The 24,356-nt window shown below is 46.1% G+C and overlaps 1 protein-coding gene across 1 annotated transcript in view; it reads left to right on the top strand.

Moving 5' to 3' along the window:
* Positions 1-24,356, top strand: part of LOC144694966 (PH and SEC7 domain-containing protein 4-like) — an 81,813-nt gene that overhangs the window by 34,273 nt on the left and 23,184 nt on the right. The window contains exons 3-10 of the mRNA XM_078565786.1: positions 1,785-1,896; positions 2,001-2,409; positions 11,704-11,877; positions 15,555-15,635; positions 15,769-15,881; positions 16,716-16,774; positions 18,915-19,004; positions 20,864-20,907. Of these exons, the coding sequence (XP_078421912.1) occupies positions 1,785-1,896; positions 2,001-2,409; positions 11,704-11,877; positions 15,555-15,635; positions 15,769-15,881; positions 16,716-16,774; positions 18,915-19,004; positions 20,864-20,907 (1,082 nt within the window). The remainder of the gene's footprint in view (positions 1-1,784; positions 1,897-2,000; positions 2,410-11,703; positions 11,878-15,554; positions 15,636-15,768; positions 15,882-16,715; positions 16,775-18,914; positions 19,005-20,863; positions 20,908-24,356) is intronic.

Raw genomic sequence — 24,356 nt, 5'->3', positions numbered from 1 at the left:
CTTTGCCTGGTGCTTGGTTAAGTCTATGAGTGTTGTTACCTTCATGGAGACTAGTTTGGGAATTTGTTAAAAGTTATGATAGTAGTACTGTGTAGCCATGTGTATATATTTAACTTGTGTAAATTAATAAAATGTTTCATTTAGTGTAATATAAAACCTCTCGAGAACTGATGGTCTGATTCCTGAATTTAGAGCTACATCTCAAATATATCACTTAAAATATAGGTTATGACAGTTTAAAGTTTCCCTCTGGGATTTTTAAATAACTCAGCTTTAACAACTGCTGGGTCATAACAATACACTAACACTGCACAGTGTGATTTCATCCCTATAATGATTTGGGGACTGGATCGCACAGTGGGTTGTTAATTGTATATCAATTGTGTTTAATTATATGCAGGTGGAGGACATGAATGGGGTTTCACTTGGGCACATATAAAGAGACACTTACTGAAACTGCATGGTGGTGGTGGAGTTAGGAGGTGTATGCTTGTAATTCTTCATTCTGTAAATAAATGTCAGACTGAGTAAAGACTGACTCCAATGCTATCCTTCACCACCTAGCTTTCATAGAATTGAAAGGCCAGAGTCTAACCTAAGTTCAAATTCCACTAAGACTTGGATAAGACCTCTTCTCTTGGTTAGCTGTATGATTCAATCTGAAATGGCTTTGGACAGCATCAAACTGGAATAAAACAGTTTCTGATTGGGTATAAACGTGGCTCTCAACATCCATTCCTGAAGTTGTTGACTCTAACAACTTGCCCAAGTGTCAATCTAGATGTTGGGTGACCACTCCCCCGTGAGGGTATCTCTGCCTAGCCTAACCACATCCTTACCCCGCCGAGGGCAGACACAAGCACACGTTACCAGGGGTCCAGGGAAAGTGATCAAAAGTGCTTTTCCTCAGCCAAGGGTGCTCCAGAAAGTTATGGCGCAGAAACAGGCCATTTGGCCAAAACAGTCCATGTCGGCATTTATTCTTCACTCCAGCCTCTTCCCATCTTTCCTCATCTAAATCTACCATCCTACACCTCTATTCCTTTCTCCCTCATATGTTTATCTAGTTTCCCCTTAAATACATCGATACTATTCACTTCAACCACTCCCTGTGGTAGCGAGTTTCACGTTCTCACCACTTTGTGGGTGAAGAAGTTTCTCCTGAATTCCCGATTGGATTTCTTGGTGACGATCTTATATTGACGGCCTCTAGTTCTGCTCTTCCCCTCAAGAGGAAACATTCTCTCTGTATCCACTCGATCAAAACCTTTCAGAATTTTAAAGACCTCGATTAGGTCACCCTCTCAGCTGCCGTTTTTCAAGAGAAAAGAGACCCAGCCTGTCAATCCTTTCCTGATATGTAACCCCACACACATTTCTGGGATCATCCTTGTAAATCTTCCCTGCACCCTCTCCAGTGCCTCTAAGTCCTTTTTATAATATGGTGACCAGAACTGCACACAGTGCTCTCAATGTAGGCTAACTAAAGCTCGATATGGGTTCAGTATAACTGTGTTACTTTTCATTTCTATGTAATTTAATGAGAGCCAGATCTTTGAGGAGTGAAATTAGGAAACACTTCTACACACAAAGGGTGGTAGCAGTTTGGAAACTCTGGGATTATCCTTGTAAATCTTCCCTGCAGAAAGATACAGAAATAATAGTTTCAATAGAAAATGTGCCCCAAGGTGTCGCTACACTGAGCTGGAGGATTTCAGAGCTCCTGTAAAGTTGCAAAGAAAAGCTGTTCACATGTGACTGATGACCCACTTCTCTTCCCACAGGATAACTCCTGTTTCTCCTTTGGAAATCAGCCGTCTTCCGGTGAGCTGAGCGTGTTGAGCAGCGAGGAATTCTCAACCAGTATTTGTGGCCCGAGTAGTGAATTAGCAGCAGGTAAGTGTCTGCCCTTCCTACTTTGCAATCCAATCACTTTTCCACAGTCCCTGTTTTCCCCCTCTGCCTCTAATCATTTTCTCTGTGCTCTCCACATACAAAAGCCTCTGCCCAGAGTACGCCCAACGCGACAACATCTGAAGAAAATCTGGCCTCTGGCAGTCAGGATCCTTTGGTGAGAGAAATTCTCAGGGATCGTGCTGGCGGCAGCTCTGTTAAGTCACAAGAAAGCAGCCAGACATGGAACACAGAAAACATGGCACCTTTACACTGCAGCGCCCAAGAAATGAACCCAGCCTCTATAGCGGCCAATAGAGAGACATGGAGCAGGGACATGGCTTCGCACTTGGTTGAGGAACAAGGCTCAATGGAATGCATGATTACAGCAAACAAAATTCCAGTCGACTATACCTCTGACAATGACGTCAAAATCATAGAACAGGAATTGAGTGAATCATCTGAGGAACAGGAAGAGGAGGAAGATGAAGAGATCACAGAAATGCTAGATGAAAAGTAAGGAAACTTAGAACACAGTTGACTTGTTTGCTGGTATTGATTTAAACTTTGATAAAAACAGAAAATGCTGGAAAAACTCAGCAGGTCTGGCAGCATCTGTGGAGCGAGAAACAGAGTTAACGTTTCGAGTCTGTATGACTCTTCTTCAGAGCTAAGAGAAGTAGGAATGTGAAGGATTTTATACTGTTTAAGAGGGGGTGGAGCAGGTTGAGCTGGATAGAAGGTCAGGGATAGACAAAGATGTCATAGACACAGGACAAAGGGAGTGTTAATGGTAGTGTTAAAGACTAAAGAAGGTGCTGATGGCGGCATAAAGGTAAAATAGCAGAATGTGTTAATAGCAGAACAAGGGTCAGCGCTCTGTGAAAGCACAATATAGAAACCAGTGACAGATGGCCCTGTGGGGGGAGTTGGGGAATAACGATTAAAAAGAATGAATAAATAAAAATAGATAAAAATCAAAGTAAAACATTTGGATTAAAAAAGGGGTAAAGATAGAGGGGAGAGTTCATGGTCTCAAGTTGTGAAACTTAATGTTAAGTCCGGAAGGCTGTAAAGTGCCTAGTTGGAAGGTGAGGTGCTGTTCCTCCAGTTTGCGTTGGGCTTCACTGGAACATTGCAGCAGGCCAAGGACGGACGTGTGGGCATGAGAGCAAGATGGTGTGTTGAAATGGCAAGTGACAGGAAGGTCTGGGTCATGCTTGCGGACTGACTGAAGGTGTTCTGCAAAGCAGTCACCCAGTCTGCCCAATCTAAAGGAGACCACATTGGGAGCAGTGAATACAGTAGACCAAATTGAGGGGCATGCAACTGAGGCACTACTTCACCTGAAAGGAGTTTTTGGGGCCTTAGATAGTGAGGAGGGAGGAGATAAAGGGGCAGGTTTTATACCTTCTGCGGTTGCGTGGGAAGGTGCTGTGGGAAGGGGATGAGGAGTTGGGGTGATGGAGGAGTGGACCAGGGTGTCCCGGAGGGAATGGTCCCTACTGAATGCTGACAGCAGTGGGTGAGGGGAAAATGAGTTTGGTGGTGGCATCATGCTGGAGTTGGCAGAAATGGTGGAGGATGATCCTTTGAATGCGGAGGCTGGTGGGGTGAAAAATGGGGACAAAGGGTCCCTATCATGGTTCTGGGAGGGAGAAGAAGTGGCAAGGGCAGAGATGCGGGAAATGGTTCAGACATGACAGGCATAACTGGGGCACATGTGGGTAACCATAACCACGCCATGTATTTGGAGAAAGTGAAACAAGTTAATGGAGAAATTGTTCAGTGAGAGAACAAGTTCAGTCAGGCAGAGGAGAGTGGCGGTGGATGGAGACTGTTCAGGCCTCTGTTCAAGGAAGAAGCAGAGAAGTGCCTTTTTGTGGGGTGTTTCAGATTTCCTCCATCTGCAGTATTCTGCTTTAATCTTGATTTAAACTTTATCTGCCATTCTGCCCATGAAGCGCTCAGCAATACTGGATAATCACTTCACAGCATAGAAGTAAATTGTTACCCATTTACCACATGTAAGCCTTATTTATTAGGTTAACAGAGTTTGTACTTCAAACACTAGAAATTCCGAGATGACTGGAGTTCACTGCAATGATAAACCCCACTGCAAATGTGCTCCTTTGTGACCATGTGTGTAGATTTTCTGTTCCTTTTAATTTATTGCTTACAATTCAAATAATCCATCTCTGAACCCTTGAAAGGATGTTAAACCTTTGACAAGATAACAATGCCTGTAGCCTTCAGTAGCTAGTCATCCTGATCATTTCTCTTTTAAAAGCTAATTTATTTTAACAACTTCCTCTCACAGCTGAGCTGGTTAAGGTAACGAGTGGTTGAGAGAGAGAACAGGAAGGTCCCAGACTCTGCAGAATACGGTGCTCTTTGCTGTGGTGGTAGTAGGAGTGCTATAAGTGGTCTGACTGAATGTCTCCTCACCTACTTCACAACCTCTACCTCTGACAGTGGAGCTGCTAATCTATTCGTGCTGGACGGCCTCCTATTGGTCCTCAGCACCCCGCCTGCTAACTTTAATTGGACAGGGCTCAATTTAATTTCTGCCCCTTCAAATTCAATGGGATTGAGACTAAATGGTGAAAATTCAGCCCTGTCAGTAAGTGTGTGTGTGTCAACTTGTGCAGTGTGTGTGAGTGTGAGCTTTTAAATTCTTTTTCACGGGATGTGGGCGTTCCTGGCTAGGCCAACGTTTATTGCCCATCCCTAGTTTCCCTTGAGAAGGTGGTGGTGAGCTGCCTTCTTGAACCGCTGCAGGCCATGTGGTGTAGGTACATCCACAGTGCTGTTAGGAAGGGAGTTCCAGGACTCTGACCCAGCGACAGTGAAGGAACGGCGATATATTTCCAAGTCAGGATGGTGAGTGGCTTGGAGGGGGACTTACAGGTGGTGGTGTTCCCAGCCCTTGTCCTTCTAAACGGCAGTTGTTGTGGGTTTGGAAGATGCTGTCCAAGGAGCCTCGGAGAGCTCCTGCAGTGCATCTTCTGGATGGTACACATTACTGCCACTGTGCATCAGTGGTGGAGGGAGTGAATGTTTGTGGATGTGGTGCCAATCACACAGGTTGCTTTGTCTTGGGCGGTGTCAAGTTTCTTGAGTGTTGTGGGAGCTGCACTCATCCAGACAAGTGGAGGGTATTCCATCACACTCCTGACTTGTGCCTTGTAGATGGTGGACAGGCTTTGGGGAGTCAGGAGGTGAGTTACTCGCCACATGATTCCTAGCCTTTGATCTGCTCTTGTAGCCACGGTATTTATATGGCTAGTCCAGTGTTCAATGACACCCCCCAGCCCAATATGATGTTGATAGTGGGGGATTCAGTGATGGTAATGCCATTGAATGTCAAGGGGCGATGGTTAGATTCTCTCTTGTTGGAGATGGTCATTGCCTGGCACTTGTGTGGCGCAAATGTCACTTGTCACTTGTCAGCCCAAGCCTGGATATTGTCCAGGACCTGCTGCATTTGGACATAGACTGCTTCAGTATCTGAGGAGTCGTGAACGGTGATGAACATTGTGCAATCAGCAGCAAACATCCTCACCTCTGACCTTATGATGGAAGGAAGGTCATTAATGAAGCAGCTGAAGATGGTTGGGCCGAGGACATTGCCCTGAGGAACTCCTGCAGTGATGTCCTGGAACTGAGATGATTGACCTCCAACAACCACAATCATCTTCCTTTATGCTCAGTATGACTCCAACCAGTGGAGAGTTTTCCCCCTGATTCTCATTGACTCCAGTTTTGCTAGGGCTCCTTGCTGCCACACTCGGACTCGGTCAAAAGCTGCCTTGATGTCAAGGGCAGTCACTCTCACCTCACCTTGAGAGTTCAGCTCATGTGTGCGCATGCACGCATGTGTGTCAAAGTGTCTCTAGTGTGTGTGTAAACTTGTTAATGTGTCTCTGAATCAATGTGTGTGTTTGTGTGCGTGTGTGTCACTGTCAGTGTGTGTGTGTCAAAGTGACTGTCAGTGCCTGTGTCAGTCAGCACATCGGTGTGTGTGGATAGATATTTGGAGAAGGCAACAGCTTAGGTGTAATGCTCCCCTGGTTGAGCAGCCTATCCATTCTCACTTTTAGCTCGCTATTGATGGATGGAAATTTGGTGATGTTGCAGAGTGCACCAGGTGCCCATAAAGCCTATCCTAACCAATGGCAGCACCTATAAGAGAGGCTGAAGGGTGAAGCAGAAAGGTAAAAGAGGTCAATTAATTTTCAAATGTGTCCTACTGGTTAGCCAGTCTCCTTAAAGCTTAGTATACCTGTAGATTTGGAAATGGAACAGTTTAGCAGAAGTAAGCAGGTGGATAATTAATAAGAGTTTGATGTTTATTACTCTGTTTCCTTTAAGCCTTATCGTGTATAATTTACCTTTGAGATCCTGAATCTCCTGAAAATTTTGTCAAAACTATCTTAGATGGTGAAAGTCTGCTCACTGGTTAATATCAGAACTCATTTTATATATACTTGATTTATCTCTATCAACTTTAGCTCAAGTAGTGGACTGAGGAGGTCTTGTGCTGGCAGTGATAGTGTGCCCAGCTCTGGGCTAGAAGATTTGGGTTCAAGGGAAGGTGTGATCATAATGTGGCTCAACAGGTTGATTATCAGCCTGTAAATCCTTCCAGTATGCCTGATGATAAGTGGTAAAAGTGGGAGAGTTCCCTGGTCAGCCGTACCCTGCAGAAGGCAACGGCAAACCACTTTATGACTTTGCCCAGCATAATCACGGACCAATCCAATGAAAGTCCATGGCTGCTAACGCCCACTTGGTGCATGGTACCTGAAGGAAGAAGAGGAGGCAGGGGTAGGGCACTGAATGAATCAAGTTCTGGCCTGGATCCCAGTATTATCCAATCCTTGGCATGGTAATTCACTGAGGTATTAATGCAATTGTTCTGATTCCCATTTCAATTGGGACCAATTAAAGACAGACTGAGACTTTCCTAAATGTGATCCAGCAGCAGAAACTGAAGGGACGATGAGTGGAAGAGACAACCGCTAGATTCTTGCTACATGGCACTATTTCGAAGGAGAGCAGTGGAGTTATCCCTGGGGCCCTAGTCTATATTTATCCTTCAACAAGTTAATCTGGTCATCATAACATTGCTGTTTGTGGGAGCTTGCTGTGCACAAATTGGCTGCCGCGTTTCCTACAGTACAACAGTGACTACACTTCAAAAGTGCTTCATCAGTTGTTAAGCACTTTGAGATGCCCATGAAGTCCTGGCTGTTTCTTTCACACTTATGTGATTGTGAAGCTGTCCCAGAGGAGAATCCAGCCCGCCATTTCTTCCTGGTGAAGGAGTAATGTTTTTTCTTCTCCCTAATGTCGCGAGATAATGAGAAAGCAGGAAATATAAGTTAATGAGAACCTGTTAAGAGAACAGAAGCTAATGGCTCAGGTGTAAATCTTTTATCAGATGACAGGTTCTCATATAGAGAACTAATAGCATTCTGACATAAGTCTGTGCCCAGGACATTAACCTGTCTTTCCTGTTTATGGATCTGTTGGAACTGCAGTGCATTTCTAGCACTTTTTGTTTTGTTTTATCACCCTGAAGCGCTTCCCGAGACTTACTTACAAGTCAAACTTTATGGAAATTACATGCTGTCTTGGTTTTTAAACAATTCTTTCAAGGGATATGAACATCACTGGTCGGGCCATCATTTTGTTCCCTAATTGCCCTCGAAAGTGGTGGTGAGCTGCCTTCTTGAACCATTGCTAGATGACAATTTGAGGGAGAAAGGAATAAAGGGTTACAATGGTAGATTGAGATGAGAAGGGATGGGAGGAGGCTAAAGTGGTGTATAAACAGTGGCGTGAGCCGGCTGGGCTGAATGGCCTGTTTCTGTGCTGTATATCCTACGTCATACCCACACGCACTCTATCTGGAGTGTCATATCTTTTTGTTTTTACCTAACTTCCATTTTTCTTGCTGTCAGTGGCTTGGACGCTGAACCCATGAGTATGGGCCAGCAATGAGGTTCCCTGGACATTTGGCATGAAAGCATCCTCTGTCATCAACAGGCCACCAGAAATGAAATCATGACACTCAGGCAGGTCTAGCCGTGCAAGCTTGCGCAAGTGCAGTTGTTCATTTAGTGCTGTGAATAAACAGGGTGCATGACTCTGTATTAGCGGCCTCTGCTAATACAGAACCACTTCCTCTTGAAACACTGAGTAGAAACACTGAGTAGAAACACTGAGTATAAACTATACTAGTAAATGCTGCTGAAGTGAAACAGTGGTACACAAACAGAACACATGTCCTCCATAACGATCAGCGCAGCGCCAGTGCTTCAACCTATAGCCCTACAATCTAAGCAGCAGTATTTGTATGTGACAGTGCAGTGCAGGGAATGACTGTACCTAGTGTTATAGCGTCATAGAGGTCAACAGCATAGAAAAAGGCCCTTCGGCCCATTGAGTCTGCACCGGTCAAACAAGTACCTAACTATTCTAATTCCATTTTCCAGCACTAGGCCCATAGCCTTGTAAGCCATGGCATCGCAAGTGCACATCCAAATACTTCCTAAATGTTATAAGGGTTTCTGCCTCTTCCACCCTTTCAGGCAATGAGTTCCAGATTCCTACCACCCTCTGGGTGAAAAAATTCTTCTTCACATCCCCTCTAAACCTCCTGCCCCTTACCTTAAATCTATGCCCCCTGGTTATTGATCCCTCCACAAAGGGGAAAAGTTCCTTCCTGGCTACCCTATCCATGCCCATCATAATTTTATGCACCTCAATCATGTCCCCCCTCAATCTCCTCTGCTCCAAGGAAAATAACCCCAGTCTATCCAATCTCTCCTTACAACTAAAACTCTCCAGCCCAGGCAACATACTGATAAATCTCCTCTGCGCACTCTCCAGTGCAATCACATCCTTCCTATAATGCGGATTCTAGAACTGCACGCAATACTCTAGCTGTGGCTTAACCAGCATTTTATACAGTTCCAGCGTAACCTCCCTGCTCTTATATTCTATGCCTCGGCTAATAAAGGGAAGTATCCCATATGCCTTCTTAACCACCTTATCTACCTGTCCAGCTACCTTAAGGGACTGGTGGACATGCACACCATGGTCCCTCTGATCCTCAGTACTTCCCAGGGTCCTACCATTCATTGTCTATTCCCATGCCTTGTTTGTCCTGCCCAAGTGCATCACCTCACATTTATTTGGATTAAATTCCATTTGTCACTGATCAGTCCATCTGACCAGCCCATCTCTATCCTCCTGTAATCTAAGGCTATCCTCCTCACTATTTCCCACCCCACCAATTTTCGTATCATCTGCAAACTTACTGATCAACCCACCTACATTCAAATCTAAATCATTTATATATACTACAAACAGCAAGGGACCCAACACCGATCCCTGTGGAACCCCACTGGACGCAGACATCCAGTCACAAAAACACACCTCGACCATTACCCTCTGCTTCCTGCCACTCAGCCAATTCTGGATCCAATTTGCCAAATTGCCTTGGATCCCATGGGCTCCTACCTTCATTATCAGTCTCCCACGCGGGATCTTATCAAAAGCCTTGCTGAAGTCCAAGTAGACTACGTCAAATGCATTGCCCTCATCTACACACCTGGTAACCTCTTTGAAAAATTCAATCAAATTGGTCAGACATGACCTCCCCTTAACAAAACCATGCTAACTGTCCTTGATTATTCCCTGCCTCTCCAAGTGTAGATTAATTCTGTCCCTCAGAATTGCTTCCAATAGTTTCCCCACCACTGAGGTTAGATTGACTGGCCTGTGGTTCCCTGGTTTATCCCTTCCTCCCTTCTTGAATAGTGGTACCACATTGGCAGTCCTCCAGTCCTCTGGCACCTCTCCTGTGGCCAGAGAGGTATTGAAAATTATTGCCAGCGCCCCTGCTATCTCCTCCCTTGCCTCACTCAACAGCCTGGGATACATTTCATCCAGGCCTGGAGATTTATCTACTTTTAAGCCTGCCAGACCACTTAGAACCTCCTCCTTTTCTATGCTAATTTCTTTAATTATATCACAGTCCTTCTGCCTGATTTCCATACCCACGCCGTCCCTCTCACTTGTGAACACCGACACAAAGTATTCACTTAGAACCCTGCCTACGTCTTCCGGCTCCACATACAAATTATCACTATGGTCCTTCATGGGCCCTACTCTTTCTCTAGTTATCCTCTTATTCTTAATGTGCTTGTAAAATAACTTTGGATTTTCCTTTATTTTACCTGCCAATGTTTTTTCATGCCCCATTTTTGCTCTCCTAATTTCCTTTTTAAGATTCCCCCTACACATTCTATACTCCTCTAGGGCTTCCACTGTTTTGAGCCCTCGGCATCTGCCTTAAGCCTCCTTTTTTCTCTTTATCCAATCCTGTATATCCCTCGACATCCAGGGTTCCCTGGATTTGTTGGTCCCACCCTTTGCCTTACTGAAATATGTTGGCCCTGTACTCTCCCTATTTCCTTCTTGAATGAGTCCCACTGCTCTGATGCAGATTTACCTAAAAGTAGCTGCTCCCAGTCCACTCTGGCCAAATCATATCTGATCTTATTAAAATCGGCCTTCCCCCAATTTAGAACTCTGATTTCTGGCCCATCCTTGTCCTTTTCTATAACAACTTTGAATCTAACGGAGTTATGATCACTATCTGCAAAATGCTCCCCCACTGATACCTCTAGCACTTGCCTGGCTTCATTCCCTAAAATTAAGTCCAGGACTGCCCTCTCTCTTGTAGGACCTCCTACGTACTGGCTTAAAAAGCTCTCCTGGATGCATTTTAAGAATTCCGCTCCCTCTAAACCTATCACACTATGACTAAGTTAATAATTTCCCCAGTTAATGTTGGGGAGGTTGAAATCCTTCACTATTACTACCCTATTATTTTTACGCTTAACTGAAATTTGCCTACATATCTGATCTTCTATTTCTGACTGTTTGGGGGCCTGGTAAGTCAGTGCTCTGAGTGGTTTGCCTGTTGAAGGGTACGCTGCCCTTAAAATGTTTAAGACTTGAATTACAATGATAGTATGCGATGGGCTTTCTGTGCATAAGTTAAATGGACTGAGTAATTTTCGTCAATCAAATGTTTCACAAGTAAGTGGAGACCCTCGAGGCTTGCGAGTGGATTAGTTAAGGTCACTTTGCTGCACTGTGGTCACTGCACTGCAATGTTAATTCCTGACATTTTAGCTCTTTGCCAAATGGAGTTTCACTTTCAGGAGAGATGAAAGGAGGTCGAGCCAATGTGCTGCAGAGGTCTGAAACCAGAGAAGCGAGAATCGCATTGAAGGATCAGTCATAATTAGGAAATGACAGCATCTTCCTCTGCCATGTTTTACATACCGATGAACTATCTCTACTTGAGCCAATGCTGAGCCACCTCCACTCAGTTACACTGCATGGCTGGTGCAAAGGATGGTGAAAGATGCAAAGCTGGGCCCACATACCTAAGCTGCAGAAGGATAAATAAAGAGACTTATGCAGTATCCCAAAGAGAGTGAACAAATATGCAAATAAGAGCACATGTGGAGCACCCAGTATAAATAGATCCAAGTGATAATTGGATGTGTTACTGGGGAGAAAAGGGATTAAGGTGTATGGAGAAATGATGAGCAGCTGGGGCTGATCTATCAAAAAGGATTGTGGCTAGCTGGGCCTATTCCTAAAGCTCTGAAATTCCTATAAGATCCTCCCAGTCTCTGCTAGAGTTATGGTTTATGATGGAAAGAGCACTCGCAGAACTATGTCCTTAATAAAGCTGCTGTTTTGTTTCTCTTAATGCAGTAACATCGTTCAGATTGAAGCCCAGCCAGGCATCGCTGAGGAAATGGTGGACCTTAAAGCCCTACTGGCTAATGGCAACAAACCTGATCGAGAAGTTGCCAAGAGCTTAGCTTCTAAGCTTTACAATCTGGATGGGTTTAAGAGGACAGATGTTGCACCCTGTCTGGAGAAGAAGTATGTCTATTGGATAGTAATATTCCTATCTGTATTTTGTTTCATACAAAATGAGAAAAAAAAGACAAGTAAGCTTGAGAAACAGTTTATCTCTATGTAATCCAATCCCATTAAAAAAACCTATTGCCGGTATAAAGGAACAATTAAATGATGAGATCTCAGTCAGGGATGGGGTCCATTCAGTCAGAGATTGATTCTACATTCTATTATTCTGATCCATTGACCTCTGCATCTCACATCCCGAAACATTCTCCTATCATTTAAAGGTGTGTGGCCAGGAGTGCTGAAGTGTAAAATGTAATTTTGAGTTGTACGTAGTCAATATCTGAAAGCATCCAGCTTCCACCCCTCATTGATGTTGACTTGGCTGGTCTCACCCAGAGTGCCACCAGAAATGCCACAATTATACTCAAAAGTCATTAGCTTGAGCCTGGTTGGCATTTTTATTTTTACCTAACAGTCCATACTTTTGGGGGTGGGGCTTTGGTTAGCACACTTACTATGGCCGACTGTGTTACACTGTGTGGTTGAATAGTCTGTTGACACTGTGGGAGGTGTCTTACTGACTCAGGATCAGATGAGACACAAATTCACTCTGCATTTGATTTATGTCCTTTAAACTTTGAGAAGACTGAAGCCATTGTTTTCAGTCTTCATTCCAAACTCTGATCCCCAGCTACGGACTCCATCCCTCTCCTTGGTATCATTCTGAGATTAATCCAGTCTGTTCGCAACCTTGGTGTCACATTTAACCCCGAAAGGTGCATCAGTCCGCACATTTGCACCATCACTGAGACCGCCTCGTTTTACCTCTGTAACATCGCTGGCTTTACCCATCTCAGCTCGTTGGCTGAGACTCTCATTCGTGCCTTTCTCACCTGCTAAACTTGACGATTCCAACATGCTCCTGACTGGCCTTCAAGGTTCCACTGTAACCTTGAGGTCATCCAAAACTCTGCTGCCCGTCTTTTAACTCGCACCAAGTCCCGTTCTCCTATTGGCTCCTGTGCGCACTGACCTACACTGACTCCCGGTCAAGCAAAGTCCTGACATTAAAAGTTTCATCCATGTTTTCAAATCCCCCCATGGCCTCACCCCTCCCCATCTCCGTATTCTCCTCCAGCCCCACAGACTTTACCTGGGAACTTCCGAAGGGGATTCTCCGGCACATCTTTGAGGTACACCCCCAATCCGATACTGCGGGGCTCGGAAGTTAAGGCTCATTGTTTCCAATTACTAACCAAATATCCGCCACAAGTAATTGCTACTGCATTAATAACCTCATAATCTTCTCCAGATGACAGGAGCCCCATCTATAATGGAATTAATCCAAAATTATTTAAAATGTATAGCAATTTCCAACACCAGTTAAAAGCCTAGCCATTGAAACACTTCAGGGCCCATTGTGAACTTAGGGTAAAAATTCTTAACGTGCACGTTTTACTCCTCTCTCTGCTAGCTTCATGAATTTGTTAAACTGCAAAATATGTGTTTATTTTATTCGTTCATGGGATGTGCTTGTCACTAGCAGGCCAGCACTTACTACTGAGCCTTAATTGCCCTTGAGAAGGTGGTGCTGAGCCACCTTCTTGAACCGCTGCAGTCCCTGTGGTGTAGGTACACCCACAGTGCTGTTAGGGAGGGAGTTCCAGGATTTGGACCCAGCGACAGTGAAGGAACGGCGATATATTTCCAGGTCGGGGTGGTGAATGGTTTGGAGGGGACCTTCCAGGTGGTGGTGTTCCCATGTGTCTGCTGCCCTTGTTTTTCTAGATCGCAGATGTTGCGAGTTTGAGTGTACTATCGAAGCGGCCTTGGCAAGTTGCTGCAGTGCAACAACAGCCATCGTATGTTGCTAGTGGAGGGAGTGAATGTTTAAGGTGGTGGATGGGGTGCCAATCAAGTGGGCTGCTTTGTCCTGGATGGTGCCGAGGTTCTTGAGTGTTGTGGGAGCTGCACTCATCCAGTCAAGTGGGGAGTATTCCATCTGATTCCTGACTTGTGCCTTGTAGATGGTGGACAGGCTTTGGGGAGTCAGGAGGTGAGTTACTCACTGCAGAATTCTCAGTCCCTGACCTGCTCTTGTAGCCACAGTATTTATATGGCTGGTCCAGTTCAGTTTCTGGTGAATGGTAACCCCCCAGGATGTTGAAATTGGGGGATTTGGCGATGGCAATGACATGGAATGTCAATGGGAGATGGTTAGAATCTTTCTTGCTGGAGATGGTCATCGCCTGGCACTTGTGTGGCGCTAATTTTACCACATATCAGCCCAAGCCTGAATGTTGTCCATGTCTTGCTGCACATGGACACAGACTGTAACAATATCTGAGGAATTTCAACTGGTACTGAACACTCTGCAATCATCAGTGATCATTCCCGCTCCTGAAATAATGGGCCGAATTTTCCCTTGGTAAAAATAGACCGAATTGCGTGATTTTCCACCTCCAGAGGGAAGATTTGGGATAAAGTCAGGCCCAACAACGCCTGAAGCAGAGCATAGGCAGCCACGACGGGGCAGGTAATTACTGGAAAGGCTGGTTAGGAGGTCCACCTTGATTCTCTGGGATTTTGTCCCAGTTGTTTTAGAAATTACTAAGCTCTCTAGCCCTCACCCCCATAGCCCCTAATACCCTCCATGCCAATTCAATGTCCGCAGAGTCTTCCCAACTCTATGCAATCATATGCCCCCCCACCCACCACTTGATGGCCCCTCATGCCCTCTCACCCAGCATCCACCACGGGCAAGCCTCATGAGCCATGTGGAGATGAAGAAAAATAAACTTCTAACAATCTAATACAGCGCTCCTACACGCTAGATAGTGGGGGGGAAAAGCTCCTATTCATAAAGTCTATTTAAATCTCAAGTGGTTAATTTCTTATAAAAACAACTAAACTTCTATTCAGACCCTACATCAAAGACAGCTATTGTTTAATAGCCACTTTAAGCTGCCCATCAAACTGTAAACCCCTGCTGAGATAACTGTAGTTTGTTGAAACTCAGCTAAGCATTCATAATGATAGACTCTTGGGAAATGTCAGCAAAGAGCTCTGTTGAAACTGCATAACCAGGTGTACATTTTCCCTAATCTGTACCTGTCAATAAAAGCAGTCAGAAGAGGGTTTTTTTTTAAACTCTTACAAGCTGTTGCAGCCTTTTTTTAGGTTGAAGGAATTGGGCATTTATAAAAACTTTCAGGTCATGTCAGTTATGCAGACCTGATCCGCTTGTTAAGAGTGCTTACATTTAGCCCATCAATTTGTGACTCCCACACCATGGGTTAAGGCCTTTGTGACAGCCAAAATGGGCTGTTTGAACTCAGCCTTCAAATGATCTTCCTGAGTTTGGGGTTTCCTCCTGTGTGATTCACATGCTGTCCTCTTTCCACTACCAACAAAAATTGGACCTGTTGGAAACAGGGATGGGGCTTCCCGGCATTTTTATAGGCCCACAGGGCCTTCCTGACTCCACAAAAATCTGGCCTTCATTAGCATATCAGATGGAGGAATGTTACACAAGTATGTTCATCATTCAATGCTAATATTGCAAACTGTTCTTTCTATGGCTGCTGTGCAAAATTGTCCATTGGCCAAATTATTTTTTAATATTACCAGTCTACCATGAAGAAGCTGAATAAGTCTTTTCGCATTTATTTTTTTCTCCTTTTCCACTTTAGTAATGAATTCAGTCAGATGGTAGCTGAGGAGTACCTACAATTATTTGACTTCAGCGAGATGGCACTTGACGAAGCTCTAAGGTAGGGAGGGTCTGATTCTGAGCTCCTTACTGTTGAAATACCACTTTGTAGAAAAAAAATTTTTCAACAGATGATGAATTGTTGATGCTGGGATTCATGTGAATCTTTCTGACCCTGTCTCTAATGATTGTAGGAAGTTCCTAATGGCATTTGTACTTACTGGAGAGACGCAGGAGCGGGAGCGAGTATTGAATCACTTCTCCAATCGGTTCCAAGAGTGTAACCCCGGTATCCTTCACAGCGGAGGTATGCAAGGATAAGTGGATGACCCTCACTTTTAAAGCAATAAGTCCCTTCAGTGAAGTTGCTCTGTTGTTTTCCTCTTGGTGTCTGCCACAAACAGAAATTACAAATCTGTCCGATAAATGCCCCTTCTACTAATCTTTTCATTAGACAGGCTGCCAGCCAGCTAAAGGAATGCATGCTTAGCCAACTTATGAACAGTAGACTCTGGGCTGCCATTTTGTACTCTGCAAAAACAGAAGCCCCCTTTTTAAACCTTGGTGACCTGAATTGCACAAAATTGAGGGCACACTAGGGGGTTGGGGGGGGTGGGGGGGGGCGCAGTGCGGGGAGGGGTGGATGAGGTGCACAATTTGCAACTTCTGTCTACATAGGAAGGCTGTGGGCCTCTGCTGGCCCCCTCCGGATGTACTTTTTGCTTTTGGCTCTTCAGCCTGACATTCACCCTCAGCTAGCCAAGCGTGCTGTCCAAGGGCACAGATCACCTGAGTTACCCATGTAAGGCTTGAGATCCCATATCAATCGGGCCTCAGGCTGACCTGTTCCAGTGGAGGGGTTGTCCCACACTCCTAGCTGTCATTGATCCTGATGTTGTAAGCCAACTTTCACCCACAATGGGTCCCAGCAGGGAAAAGGCAGTGTTCAAACCCACTGCCCCATCCCACTCCCCATCAGAAGAAGCTTTATTTCACCCTATGTACATGTTCCAAAGGCGGGGCAAGCAGATTTAAAAATTGATTGACCAATTGGCTGGGCTTCCACTTACTAAAGAGAATAATGATATTAAAAAAAAAACATCGATCTGACCTCATCTCTTCTGTCCCTTATCCTTTGTAGATGCAGTTCACACCATGACCTGTGCACTCATGCTTTTAAATACAGACCTTCATGGACAGGTAAGCTTTCTGGAGATCAGGTTAAGGTTGAACACACGAGTGAATTGTGCAAGGCATGTTGCTGCCTATTCTGTTAACAGTACACACAAAATACCACAGGAGAGCCCAAACCCTGAATGGCACTGTATAACCAAGTCCACACACGCAGTGCAAAAATTCAAGAACTTTGCAGAGCCATTTTTCCCATTGAAAGAATACGAACCGCAGCCTCGCCGAGTTCCCTGTGGGAAGTGCTGAGGGTCTGAGGATGCGGTTGGTCTTATTTTACTGCTTTGTGGGTAATGGCCCCCAAAGCTGGGTCAGCAAAACATTTTAAAAGTTGGGTGCTGGTACTCATCCACTCTCTTGTAATGTAAAATCTTGCCGTGGCATTTAGTGACAAAACTCCACGAAACAATCAGCCCTCTTAAGCAAAGCTTTGTATGCACAGTTAACTTCTTTCTGGTAATAATGAAATATAATCCATTCATGGATGAGGCAGCTCCTTGTTAATGCAAACGAAATCACTGGTATTAAAACAGTCTATTATAATACACTGGACAGAGGGTTGGACAGCGTAGATAGGGAGAAGCTGTTCCCCCTCGTAAAAGGATCAAGAACGAGAGGGCACAGATTTAAAGTGATTTGTGAAAGAAGCAAATGTGTGAGAAAAAACTTTTTCACACAGCGAGTGGTTCAGGTCTGGAATGCACTGACTGGAAGTGTGGTGGAGGCAGGTTCAATCGAGGCATTCAAGAGGGCATCAGGTGATTATTTGAATAGAAACAATGTGCAGGGGCAGGGCAATGGCAGTAGGTCATAATGCTCATTGGAGAGCCTGTGCAGACACGATGGGCCGAATGGCCTCCTTCTGTGCCGTTAAGATTCTGTGATTTTACACAGTGTAAGTGCTGACAACTCACCACCTATGCATAAAATATCCCTCCCACAGTTTTTCCAAGTACGTGTATGCATTTTACAGCAGAAGACACTGGAATGTAATCAGGAACTGGTAGCCTGCTCTACTTTGCTCCTCTCTGTTCCAATTCCTACTCCTATCTCAGTCAGCAGTCTCAGGACAGAATGGGACAGAATGGCATAGTGCTTTAATAGTTAATTAGATCACATTTTTGTGCTTGGTAATCATAAAAACCAGGAGTGTAACTCATCAATGAAATGTAGCCATAATCCACTCACCTATGCTTCAGGATAGCTTCCCTTGAAGTGGCTGCCCCCATTGCATCAGGCTTTAATATCAACTCATAACTTCATTCTCACCCCTGCTGTGTTGTTAATTCCGACGTCAGACCTAGGAGTGTGTCATGAAGCTATTAATGTATATAATATTATTGGAAAATAGTTTTCTTTTAAAATAGAGGTTTAGTCTGTGGGTGTATCTCAATTGGATTAAAGACAGCTAGTCTGGGTGCTTTGATATGCACTAGTTTTGAGATGTAAGTAAGGCAGAGTGCATTTGCATTATTTAAACAGAGCATTCAAGAAGTGTGGTGAAATTTGGCACCTAGCTAGCAGAGACCAAGCAATGTTTATATTACTAATAAAATTGGTACTATGAAAGGGGTTTTATTGTGAGAAGAAGTGGAGTTCAAAGAGGCTGGTGATATAATGCGAATTTGCATTCAATGAGATGTGTTGGATATAACCGATAGCAGTGTGTGCAGGGCAGAGGCAATGTAAGATCAAAGCAGCTGTAAGCCGACTGTGGAGACAAAGTGAAAGGAACCTCATTTTGAATTCGTACGGTGAAAATGCTTTGCCTGGTGCCTGGTTAAGTCTATGGGTTGCTATTGCCTTAATGGAGATTAGTTTGGGAATTTATTAAAAGTTATGATAGTAGTAATTTATAGCCATGTATATATATTTAACTTGTGTAAATTGATAAAATGTTTCATATTAGTTTCATACAAAACCTCTTGAACTGGTGGTCTGATTCCTGAATTTAGAGCTGCATCTCAAATATACCACTTAAAAATATAGGTTATGACAGTTGTTTAAATTTTCCCTCTGGGATTTTTAAATAACTCAGCTTTACCAACTGCTGGGTCGTAACAGAGAGAGAGAGAGAAAAAATAAACGTCACTTGGATGTTTTTGCTTATTCTTCCTGACTGTTTTCTATCGCTGTCTTCCTGCTGTTTTAGAATCTTGGAAAAAGCATGTCAAGCCAGGACTTCATCACTAACCTGGAAGGGATGAATGATGGGAAGGATTTTCCGAAAGACATGCTGAAGGTAACAACTTAGATTCTTTCTTTCTTTTTCTCTCAAATAATTACCTCCCATCTCACTTGGTGATCCTGACTCTTACTGGGATAGAGGGTGGGATTTTACGGCCCTGTCACAGCGGGGGTGGGGTGTAAAATGCAACAAGCTGTTCAGAAGTCCATTGACTGCGGTGGGACCAGAAAACCCCGCCAGCGGGAGGGGGCTGTAAAATTCACCCAAAGTTTCAGGAATGCCAGTTACCTTCTGGTGCCAAGTGGCCCTTCTTCATGAGTGAAAACAGCAGACATTTGATTGTATGGGATTACATAGGATATATGATACAAATCAGGCCTTTCGGCCCAGCCAGTCCATGCTGGTGTTTATGCTCCATTCGAACCTCCTCCCGCCTTTCCTCATCTAAATCTACCATCGTAGCCCTCTATTCCCTTCTCCCTCATATGTTTGTCTAGTTTCCCCTTAAATACATCGATACTATTCACTTCAACCACTCCCTGTGGTAGTGAGTTCCACATTCTCACCACGCTCTGGGTGAAGAAGTTTCTCCTTAATTCCCTATTGAATTTCTTGGTGACGATCTTATATTGGTGGCCTCTAGTTCTGCTCTTCCCCGCAAGAGGAAACATTTTGTCTGTATCCACTCGATCAAAACCTTTCAGAATTTTAAAGACCTCGATTAGGTCACCCCCTCAGTCGCCTTTTTTCAAGAGAAAAGAGACCCAGCCTGTCAATCCTTTCCTGATTTGTAACCCCCACACATTTCTCGGATCATCCTTGTAAATCTTCTCTAAACCCGCTCCATATCCTTTCTATGGTAACCAAAACTGCACACGGTAATCTAAGTGTGGTCTAACCAAGGTTCGGCACACGTTTAGCATAATTTTTCTACTTTTCAGTTCTGTCCCTCTAGACATAAAGACCAGTGTTCGGTTTGCTTTTTTGTTATAGCCGTGCTAACCTGTGGCACGGAGTTTAGTGATTGATATATTTGTACCTCCAGCCCACCTGGACTTGCACTTCCCAAGCAATAGGTGACCTTCCTAACCTTCCAACCAAAATCTGATTTTGAGGGGTATTCAACTCTGTGTGCATCACAGGTTAAGCCTGATCCCTTCCTCATCCAATACCTTCCCAGTAGGGGTAATTGGATAGGAATCAGCAGTTTAGGCTGATTTTTATCTTTTCCCTACCCAGGGGCACTAACGTGAACTGTAGGACACTTATCAATGTCCCAGCTGAGATCAATTTAAGTGACAGTTTTTGTGACAGTAATTACCAGGTTAATCTAGGCCATGGGCTCATCTCTCTTTTGAAACAGCGAACAAATCAGTGCTTAAGAATTTGTGCAATATTAGTTATTTCTGAGCTTATATGAAGTAAAATGAAAAAAGGGGTATCCTTTGCATTGTCTTCTCAATGTATGTGCAGAACAAATTAAGAAAAGACTGAATAAGCTTGCTGATTCTGCTGTAATACGCTGTGTAGAACAATAATGTACAGTAACTTAAACTTCAAAAACATCTGTAACAATTCTAACTCTGCTAATACTGTACAAAGCTGTTACACACCACCCAGACTAATAACTTACAAAAATGTATATTCAATATCGTTAAAATATAAATATACCCACTCCTCAAAAATACGCTGATCCTTTACTGAGTAAAACTACTGGTACATTACACAGGATAATACCTCATATTCACAATATTAAGTATCATTCTGTTCATTTGCTGAAAGTGGGGAATACAACAATTATATTAATATGTAAACAATTCTGACAATTGGTTAATATTCTGACAATGATGCATTTGTTCTGAACTAGCTTTCCTCAGCACCTTTCAAAGATTTTCACTGTTTCTGGTTTCTAGGCTCTGTACCACTCAATAAAAACCAAGAAGATGGAATGGGCCATGTAAGTAGCTTAAAAGAATCCCTGGATACTGAGTTTACCTCTCCTATCATAATAAAAATTACTCTGCCTAATTGTATTCATGCAGAAAGCCTCTAGTGGAATTTCAGATATATCAAAAATATACCAAGTGCAGTGAGGGACATCGGGAATATACGGAGGCCAGTGAGGGACATCGGGGATATACGGAGGCCAGTGAGGGACATCACGGATATACGGAGGCCAGTGAGGGGCATCGGGGATATACGGAGGCCAGTGAGGGGCATCGGGGATATACGGAGGCCAGTGAGGGACGCCAGGGATATATGGAGGCCAGTGAGGGACATCGGGGGTATACGGAGGCCAGTGAGGGGCATCGGGGATATACAGAGGCCAGTGAGGGGCATCGGGAATGTACGGAGGCCAGTGAGGGACATCGGAGATATACAGAGGCCAGTGAGGGGCATCGGGGAATACGGAGGCCAGTGAGGGACATCGGAGATATACAGAGGCCAGTGAGGGGCATCGGGAATGTACGGAGGCCAGTGAGGGACATCGGGAATGTGCGGAGGCCAGTGAGGGACATCGGGGATATACAGAGGCCAGTGAGGGACATCGGAGATATACAGAGGCCAGTGAAGGGCATCGGGAATGTACGGAGGCCAGTGAGGGACATCGGGGATATACAGAGGCCAGTGAGGGACATCGGAGAGATACAGAGGCCAGTGAGGGGCATCGGGGAATACGGAGGCCAGTGAGGGGCATCGGGGAATACGGAGGCCAGTGAGGGACATCGGGAATATACGGAGGCCAGTGAGGGGCATCGGGGAATACGGAGGACAGTGAGGGACATCGGGAATATACGGAGGCCAGTGAGGGGCATCGGGGAATACGGAGGCCAGTGAGGGACATCGGGAATATACGGAGGCCAGTGAGGGGCATCGGGAATGTACGGATGCCAGTGAGGGACATCGGGGATATACGGAGGCCAGTGAGGGGCATCGGGAATGTACGGAGGCCAGTGAGGGACGTCAGGGATATACAGAGGCCAGTGAGGGGCATCGGGGAATACGGAGGCCAGTGAGGGACATCGGAGATATACAGAGGCCAGTGAGGGACATCGGGGATATACAGAGGCCAGTGAGGGGCATCGGGGAATACGGAGGCCAGTGAGGGGCATCAGGGATATACGGAGGCCAGTGAGGGACATCGGAGATATACAGAGGCCAGTGAGGGGCATCGGGAATGTACGGAGGCCAGTGAGGGACATCGGAGATATACAGAGGCCAGTGAGGGGCATCGGGAATGTGTAGAGGCCAGTGAGGGACATCGGAGATATACAGAGGCCATTGAGGGACAGCGGGAATGTACGGAGGCCAGTGAGGGGCATCGGGAATGTACGGAGGCCAGTGAGGGGCATCGGGAATGTACGGAGGCCAGTGAGGGACATCGGAGATATACAGAGGCCAGTGAGGGGCATCGGGAATGTACGGAGGCCAGTGAGGGACATCGGGAATGTACGGAGGCCAGTGAGGGACATCGGAGATATACAGAGGCCAGTGAGGGGCATCGGGAATGTACGGAGGCCAGTGAGGGACATCGGGGATATACAGAGGCCAGTGAGGGGCATCGGGGATATACGGAGGCCAGTGAGGGACATCGGGGATATACAGAGGCCAGTGAGGGGCATCGGGGATATACGGAGGCCAGTGAGGGACATCGGGAATGTACGGAGGCCAGTGAGGGACATCGGGGATATGCAGAGGCCAGTGAGGGGCATCGGGCATGTACGGAGGCCAGTGAGGGACATCGGAGATATACAGAGGCCAGTGAGGGGCATCGGGAATGTGCGGAGGCCAGTGAGGGACATCGGATATATACAGAGGCCAGTGAGGGGCATCGGGAATGTACGGAGGCCAGTGAGGGACATCGGGAATGTACGGAGGCCAGTGAGGGACATCGGGAATGTACGGAGGCCAGTGAGGGTCATCGGGAATATACGGAGGCCAGTGAGGGACATCGGGGATATACGGAGGCCAGTGAGGGACATCGGAGATATACAGAGGCCAGTGAGGGGCATCGGGCATGTACGGAGGCCAGTGAGGGACATCGGAGATATACAGAGGCCAGTGAGGGGCATCGGGAATGTGCGGAGGCCAGTGAGGGACATCGGAGATATACAGAGGCCAGTGAGGGGCATCGGGAATGTACGGAGGCCAGTGAGGGACATCGGGGATATACAGAGGCCAGTGAGGGGCATCGGGGAATACGGAGGCCAGTGAGGGACATCGGGGATATACAGAGGCCAGTGAGGGGCATCGGGGAATACGGAGGCCAGTGAGGGGCATCGGGGATATACAGAGGACAGTGAGGGGCATCGGGAATGTACGGAGGCCAGTGAGGGACATCGGGGATATACAGAGGCCAGTGAGGGACATCGGGGATATACAGAGGCCAGTGAGGGGCATCGGGGAATACGGAGGCCAGTGAGGGACATCGGAGATATACAGAGGCCAGTGAGGGGCATCGGGAATGTACGGAGGCCAGTGAGGGACATCGGAGATATACAGAGGCATGTGAGGGGCATCGGGAATGTACGGAGGCCAGTGAGGGACATCGGGGATATACAGAGGCCAGTGAGGGGCATCAGGGAATACGGAGGCCAGTGAGGGACATCGGGGATATACAGAGGCCAGTGAGGGGCATCGGGGAATACGGAGGCCAGTGAGGGGCATCGGGGATATACAGAGGACAGTGAGGGGCATCGGGAATGTACGGAGGCCAGTGAGGGACATCGGGGATATACAGAGGCCAGTGAGGGACATCGGGGATATACAGAGGCCAGTGAGGGGCATCGGGGAATACGGAGGCCAGTGAGGGACATCGGAGATATACAGAGGCCAGTGAGGGGCATCGGGGAATACGGAGGCCAGTGAGGGACATCGGGGATATACAGAGGCCAGTGAGGGGCATCGGGGAATACGGAGGCCAGTGAGGGGCATCGGGGATATACAGAGGACAGTGAGGGGCATCGGGAATGTACGGAGGCCAGTGAGGGACATCGGGGATATACAGAGGCCAGTGAGGGACATCGGGGATATACAGAGGCCAGTGAGGGGCATCGGGGAATACGGAGGCCAGTGAGGGACATCGGAGATATACAGAGGCCAGTGAGGGACATCGGGGATATACAGAGGCCAGTGAGGGACGTCGGGGATATACAGAGGCCAGTGAGGGGCATCGGGGAATACGGAGGCCAGTGAGGGACATCGGAGATATACAGAGGCCAGTGAGGGGCATCGGGGAATACGGAGGCCAGTGAGGGACATCGGAGATATACAGAGGCCAGTGAGGGACGTCGGGGATATACAGAGGCCAGTGAGGGGCATCGGGGAATATGGAGGCCAGTGAGGGACATCGGAGATATACAGAGGCCAGTGAGGGACATTGGGGATATACAGAGGCCAGTGAGG

Source organism: Cetorhinus maximus, chromosome 20 (assembly GCF_964194155.1).
Source record: "Cetorhinus maximus chromosome 20, sCetMax3.hap1.1, whole genome shotgun sequence".
In the NCBI taxonomy this organism is placed as follows: domain Eukaryota; kingdom Metazoa; phylum Chordata; class Chondrichthyes; order Lamniformes; family Cetorhinidae; genus Cetorhinus; species Cetorhinus maximus.
This window is presented reverse-complemented; position numbering and strand designations above follow the sequence as displayed.